Below are 7642 nucleotides of genomic sequence, written 5' to 3'. Positions count from 1 at the left end.
TCTGGCTCCCGAGACGGAGTTTCGCGATGTGGCGGCGTTCTGGAGGGTTTATGGCGACTTCGACTTCTCCCCGTGCGTTTTTAGGTCGAAGGCCATAAGTAGTCCGAAGGAGGGCGTCGGGGGCCGACCAAGGCCGCCACACACTAGGGCCGCGCGGGCCCCTCCTGGGCCGCGCCGGCCTAGTGTGTGGGGCCCTCGGGCCCCCACCTGGCTTGCCCTTCTGGCTCCGTAAGTATTCTGGAAAAATAGGACCTTCCGCATAAATTCCGAGGATTTTCCTGAAAGTTGAATTTCTGCACAAAAACGAGACACCAGAACAGTTCTGCTGAAAACAGCGTTAGTCCGTGTTAGTTGCATCCAAAATACACAAATTAGAGGCAAAACAATAGCAAAAGTGTTCGGGAACCGCGGCACGCGTGGCATCGCCATTACTTCGTGCGCAGAGGTAGGCGACGGCCGCGCGCCACGCGAGGCATCGCCATTTACGCGGCCGCAGACTGCTGAAGCGACGCCTCGGCGCCAGTACTGGCGGAGAAGACGCATCGACGCTGAGTCACTGTCAGGCGGGCCAGACGAAACGTCCGCCAGACGCGAGCGAACATTTTTTGTGTCCGCGCAGTGTCCGCAGAGAAGCATACTTTGGCCAGGTTTGCGTCTCTGCGGATGGTCCGATCACTTTCGTCGCGCCGCTGAAGGTGATACCAGACACATTTTTCGGCCCGGCGGACCCAAACGATCGCTCAGCGTCCGTTTGTGTCGCGCCGTTGGAGATGCCCTGAGAGTCCGAGGTCCCAGCCTCGGAGAATGCTGCAGCCCGAATCAACGGCTCTGGACAAGGCAGTCTCCCGTCGCCTCGCATCGCAATCGACAACAACCGCTCAGTCAAGTCGAGTCTGACTGTCGGCGGCTGAAGACGATTGTAGCAACCGGCTGGATGAAAGAGCAGCCACTGGAATCAAATCAGACCTTCATATCCTCAAAAAAAAAAAAAAAAAAAATCAGACCTTGCTATCCTCAAAAAATAATCAGACCTTCCTAATACGAGTGGTACCGAGCATTTCAACGTTTTTGACCATCAATCAACATCCTGTCTCGGAGCGATTCTCCTCTCGCGTGCCACGCATGCACGACAAGTCATCGGCGATCATCACTGCAATCGTTGTCGTCCACCTTCGTCTTGCTTAGAGCATCCCCACTCGTTTGGGCTCCCCACGCCCAAATCCGGCGAAATTTAGCGCCGGATGGATGTAGTTTTTGGCCTGGGGAGGCCCATTTTTCCAGCCGCGAGCTCATGGACGCGCACCCACCGCGTGCATAGCGACGGTGCAGTCACCGGGAAGGGCAATCGTCGGAGTTCCCTCGCCGCATTGAACCGTCGCGAGCGGACCGGAGAGCCGAAACGACTCGTCGGGAACGGTCGAAGTGGCCTCGATGCGAGAACCGCCGTAATGGAGCACGAACTCCGCGGAAGAGCAACCGGCGCTCTCTTTCGTCGAGAGACCTACATAAACGGTTTTCGACGGGCCGAGCCATTCATCCGTTCTCTCGTCACCATCCTCCGTCAACCATGAGCGATATCTCTTGGCCATCGGACACCGACAGCGAGGGGAAGCCGCCCGGATGGCGCCATTGGTGGGATCCAGCCGCATCGTCCGAGCAGCGACGATTCCCCCCGCCGGCCGGCGAGGACGAGTTTGACGACGAGGAGGAGGACGAAGAGGCCGTGGAGCGAGGCCGAGGAAGAGGCCGAGGAAGAGGAGGAGGAGCAGGAGCGAGGAGGAGGAGCAGGAGGAAGAGGACGAAGAGGTCGATGAGGACGACGACGAGGAGGACTCAACTTCCTCCGACGAGGAGGTGACGAGCCGGAAGCGTCGCCGCGACGACGATGAGGCGGGGCCTTCTAAGAAGAAGAAGAAGTAGTTTAGTTTTAAAGTTTTTATATGTAATTTCTATGTTTATTCGAATTATATTCGAAATATATATATAATCTATCTATGTTGCACCACTTGAGAGTTCAAAGCTTTCGTTCGACGAGGGTATTGCCGTAGATCGGGAAGACGAGGGTTTTGCCGTAGATCGGGAAGACGAGGGTTTTGCCGTAGATCGGAGGCCATTGTCGCCGACAAGTTGGGGCCACGCCCGCTTTTCACTCGTCCGGAGTCCCCGAGCGCTCCCCGGGGGGCCGGGGATGGCGTGGGATCGCCGGATGGATTTAGGCCCAAATCCGGACGAAAACGAGGAACCGGGGGCGCGACTGGGCCGAATTACGCCGTCCGGATGGAAAAAACGCTCGCCGGGGGCCTGTTCGGGGGGACGAGTGGAGATGCTCTTACTCTCATGTACAGGACTGGACAATGGACAAGACTTTCAAACCTGAAGTTATGAACCGTCGTGGCAAGAAGCGGACCAAGAATTAAAGATACGCGCCTTGTAAAAAAAAAAAATCAAGGACCTAGTAGAGTACTAGATAGGATTGACTGTTCTAAGTCTTCTAGAATTTTCGAGCTTAATTCATTGTCTCTAACGTGCAGATATGGAAGAGAAAGAGGGGGAGAACTGGGCTAGGGGCCCGTTTGGCTTTAGTCCCAGCACAATCTACCAAACGAACCAATTTGCTAAAAATATATTAATATTGCAAAAATACTAATTATATTTAGTCTCAGCGACAACAAGATATCGAAAGATATGAAGGACGCCCACGCCCGAGAATAAAATGAAGAAGAGAGGAATAAAAACAAAGACCTAATCAGAGTGATGAAACGCTTGCAATAACCACTCTCTAAACACCATCGAAGACAACAGTTGGACCGTAAAAGAGTTTCTCCAATAGTGATGCCTCCAAGACATTATCGTTGCGTGATCAAGGATCTCGAGTTTTGACCCTAGAGTAAGAGCGAGTTCCCAAAAGAATGCCTTGAGCAATGTTATTGTCAGGTATAACCAGCGAAGACAAGATCTTGGGCTTTCACCCTCAAAATCGTGGTTTGGTACTCAAGAAGCACCACACAAATAATGTTGTCCACATGTGCTACCACTCCCACCTGCTAAGGCTGCTGCTGCAAATCCTCAATAGTTGACACACAGGAAACATGCCCCGCAAGTCTTCTTCCTCAGAGCCAACACTCCTCTCCGTAACTACAAGCCACTGATCGCCGCCACCATAACTTTTTCCACCACGTTTATTGCCATGGACATCAATATTTAGACATGTCCCATGACACCGACCAAAAAGCGAAGCTTCGCGCCACACACTCATGAAGCCTCGTTGTCCAATGATAAGAACGTGCGCGACCGAATCAATTCTGATCTAGATATCCAATGAGGAGGGGGGAGACCGGCCACACCCCCATGCCACCAACCGGCTGCAGATGAAAAGACGAACTTGACTGCCACCGACCGCACTAGAACCGGCTTAGATAAGACCCGAAATGTCCCGCGTCACCACCACACAGGGACATTAAAACCATTTGGCCGATGCAGGCTGTGGTCGCCGCGACCCACCAACCTAGATTGGACCCTAGACGGGCCCACAGCCTTAGCCGGACGCCATGGCAGCTGCGCTGCAGACGGCATCGCCGAGGACCGACCCCACCTGACCTGCTCACCCTGTGCGCCGCTCCACCTCGCCTCCTCCTCCGCCACCAGCCTAGTTGCATGGGGCCATTGTCTCGACATCCAGCCTCCGTTGCATCACACAACCATAGGATCACTGTCCATCATTTGGGGATAGAGCCCGCGCTACCGAGGCCAGAGCCATCGGTGATAGGGAGGGGCACGAAAACGGCTAGCGGAGCTAGGGTTTGGGTCCCCCGGTGTCACCCGTGAGCGACACTGGTGGCCGCATCACTTGGAAGCAAACAACCAAACTCGCAACGCCAAGATGAAGGGATGGACAATAGTGACATTCACCGTGCTACATCCTAGTCATAGGTAGATCACACCACACCCCATAGTTGGCTAACTTTCCAGAAACATCGGCTACAAACCTACAAATGTATAGTCACTCACTCTGTCACCACCACTATATATCGCGCTCATTCCAAAGACACCTACCGATGACTAGATTTCAAGGTTTCATTCATACAAAGAAAATCCTCGTGAGATATCAAAAAATGCAAAGAAAAGAAATCGAAACAAATAAATTCTTCGGACACCTTAGTTTTTGATCGGCTTAGAACTAACTTGATTCTCAACCACCCAATTTTCTGTGTAATTTGAAACGTCCATCTAAAACTCGCAAAAATGATTTTCTTACGAAACATGGAAACCACGCATATATGTTACGTACCTACCCATGCCAGCAAAGTAAACTTGCCGACCTTAAATTACCAATAATCCTACACCTACGGACAGTTTGGCTTACAAAAGTTTATACGGACTGACATGTAATCAGTTGGTTGGCTGAGCTTTGATTCTCCCCTTGAATCGGGGCAAGTTCTAATGTCGTACGTTGCTAGTTGATGTCCGTAAGAAATTCCGTAACAATTTTATGTATGTGTAGCATTACTGTTAAATTACAGAGCAGTCTCGATCTATCGATCTCGTCTGCAGTTTTTAAATGTCCTTGTCAGTTCGTCGCGATTGGCGGGTGTGTATGCACCTGCATGCTTTGGAAACTTCCGACTTGGACCAAATTAACAGGACGAAGATAGATCTGACGTTCTAATCACTTGGTTCTAGGCACAGCACGCGACGAGCGTGATTCGCCGCCGCAGCTGCGGCCTGCGGGTGGCGAAGACCCCAGCACCCAAGTCAAGCGCGCTGAATAGTAGCCGGACACTGACGTGGCAGCGGCTAGCTCCGATCGACGCCGAGCTGCAATCTATATCACGGCGCGCCGGCTGCAGTGCACGCACCACGGTCATCTATTTGCTATAGTGGGGGTGGCTGCCATGGAGAATCCCCGCTTATTCCTCGTCGTGGGCCTCCTCCTCGCTGGCTTCGGCGTCGCCGTCCTCGGCGCCGGCGACGATGAGCAGTTCGTTTACTCCGGCTTCACCGGCTCGAACGCCTCGTTGTCGCTGGACGGCAATGCGGCAGTGACGTCGAGCGGGCTCCTCGAGCTCACCAACGGCACTCCCCAGGCCTCGAGCCACGCGGTCCACCGGACGCCGCTGCGCCTGTGGAGGTCGCCGGGCGGTGGTGTGCGCTCGTTCTCTGCTTCATTCGTGTTCGGCATCATCCCCCCTTACTCCGACCTGAGCGGCCACGGCATCGTCTTCTTCGTCGGGAAGGACAACTTCTCGGGCGCGCTGCCGAGCCAGTACCTTGGCTTCCTCAACAGCTCGAACAACGGCAACGACACCAATCACATCTTCGGCGTGGAGCTCGACACCATCGAGAGCAAAGAGTTCAAGGACCCCAACGATAACCATGTCGGCATCGACGTCAACAACCTCGAGTCCGTCGCCGTCCACCCTGCCGGCTACTACGACGACAAGACAGGCGCGTTCCGGGACCTGCTCCTGATCAGCGGCAAGGCGATGCAGGTGTGGGTGGACTACGAGAGCGAGTCCACGCAGATCAACGTGTTCCTGGCTCCCCTGAAGAACGGCGCCAAGCCTTCGACGCCCCTGGTGTCAGCCAAGCACAACCTCTCGGGAGTGCTCGTCGAGCCAGCGTACGCCGGCTTCTCTTCGGCGACGGGCACGGTGAGGTCGCGCCACTATCTGCTCGGATGGAGCCTCGCCATGGACGGCCCTGCTCCTCCCATAAACATAGGCAGTCTGCCGAAGCTGCCGCCGTTTGGCGCCAAGGCGCGTTCTAAGGTATTAGAGATCGTCCTGCCGATAGCCAGCGCGGCGTTCGTCCTCGGCGTGGTCGCGGTTGTTATCCTGCTCGTCCGGCGGCGGTACATGTATGCCGAGGTGCGGGAGGATTGGGAGTCGGACTTCGGGCCGCACAGGTTCACGTACAAGGACCTATTCCGCGCCACGGATGGGTTCAAGAGCAAGACGCTGCTGGGCTTCGGCGGATTCGGGCGGGTGCACAAGGGGGTGCTTCCCAAGTCCAAGCTGGAGGTGGCGGTGAAGAAGGTGTCGCACGAGTCGAGGCAGGGCATCAAGGAGTTCATAGCCGAGGTGGTCACCATCGGCCGCCTCCGGCACCGCAACCTCGTGCAGCTGCTCGGCTACTGCCGCCGGAAGGGCGAGCTCCTCCTCGTCTACGACTACATGTCCAACGGTAGCCTCGACAAGTACCTCTACGCCGGCAAGGACAAGCCGGCCACGCTGGACTGGGCACAGAGATTCCGGATCATCAAGGGCGTCGCGTCGGGATTGCTGTACATCCACGAGGACTTCGAGCAGGTGATCATACACCGGGACATTAAGGCAAGCAATGTGCTCCTCGACGCCGACATGAACGGGAGGCTCGGCGACTTCGGCCTCGCCAGGCTGTACGACCACGGCGAAGACCCGCAGACGACGCACGTGGTCGGCACCATGGGGTACCTCGCGCCGGAGCTGGCGCGGACGGGGAAGGCGTCGCCGCTCACAGACGTGTTTGCCTTTGGCGCGTTCATCCTCGAGGTGGCCTGCGGCCGGAGGCCCGTCGAGCAGACCATGGATGACGGGCGCCTGATGCTGGTCGACTGGGTGCTCGAGCACTGGCATAAGGAGTCGCTCCTCGAGGTGGTCGACGCGAAGCTCGGCGGCGACTATGCCGCCGACGAGGTGGTCATGGCACTCAAGCTGGGGCTGATGTGCTCTCACCCGTTGCCCAGCGCGAGGCCTAGCATGCGGCAGGTCATGCAGTATCTCGAAGGCGACATGCCGTTGCCCGAGCTGACGCCCACGCAGATGAGCTTCAGTATGCTAGCCCTGATGCAGAGTGAAGGATTTGACTCGTTCGTCGTGTCGGCGTCGGGTCCGTCGTCGGCCACGATGATCACCATGGGCACAATCAGTGGACTCTCCGGAGGGAGATGACTTGCATTAATATCTGAACTCGAGTTATTGATCAGATATCACGAGTATAATACTATTGAAAGAAGCAAGGTACCCTGAATATTTGATATAGTACTTTGCTTGGAGATACATGACACTGCAAACATGGGCAGCTCGCCCATTGTTCGTTCCTACAAAGAACAAACTACTCCCGTCATCTCAAAAAAAACTTTCAACTTTATCTAGATACATATCTAGAAAAAGTTGAGAAACATTTTTTCAGGAATTGGGGGAGAATATCTTCTTGAGCAACATCCAAAAAACGAGACAAACCATTGACGTAGATGTTCTTGGCACGATTTTGGAGGTACATCCACTTGCGGTCCATCTGCAAAATAAGGACAAAAAAAAAGTTGCATCATATGAATCTAGAAAATAGTTAAAATACATCAGCATGCTTACAAGGATTGCCTAGGCAAAATCATGAACGTTACGGAAGGCCCGAAGTTCTGACAATTCACAGAGGGCCTAGTGTCGTTGCATATTCAACCTCGAAGGAGGGATCTTCACAAGGGGAAGAAGAAGTAGGGGCATCGGGCGGAGAGTCCACGGGACGGTGGTACGCGATTACCCAGCTTCGGAACACCTGCTCGATGACAGAGCTTACTATTGTTTATCTGGAATTATCTGGGCGCTTTCGCGTTGTTACAATGAGTTGTGGTTGTGCCTCTAGGGCTCCCGGGATCCATCTTATA

General features: G+C 54.6%; 1 protein-coding gene across 1 annotated transcript; it reads left to right on the top strand.

Annotated features, from left to right (window-relative positions):
• Window positions 1-4873: 4873 nt before the first annotated feature.
• LOC124700691 (L-type lectin-domain containing receptor kinase SIT2-like) lies at window positions 4874-6966 on the top strand. Its single transcript, XM_047232777.1, has one exon. It carries the CDS (start codon window positions 4893-4895, stop codon window positions 6927-6929), a length of 2037 nt encoding a protein of 678 aa, XP_047088733.1. The 5' UTR covers window positions 4874-4892; the 3' UTR covers window positions 6930-6966.
• Window positions 6967-7642: the final 676 nt, after the last annotated feature.

The sequence above is a fragment of the Lolium rigidum genome, chromosome 3 (genome assembly GCF_022539505.1).
Source record: "Lolium rigidum isolate FL_2022 chromosome 3, APGP_CSIRO_Lrig_0.1, whole genome shotgun sequence".
NCBI classification, from domain to species: Eukaryota; Viridiplantae; Streptophyta; class Magnoliopsida; order Poales; family Poaceae; genus Lolium; species Lolium rigidum.
Note: the sequence above shows the minus strand (reverse complement) of the source record. Positions and strands in the feature narration are given on the sequence as shown.

Excerpts from the sequence above, each read along its gene's own strand:
- LOC124700691 (XM_047232777.1), top strand. The coding sequence starts at position 4,893 with ATGGAGAATCCCCGCTTATTCCTCGTCGTGGGCCTCCTCCTCGCTGGC.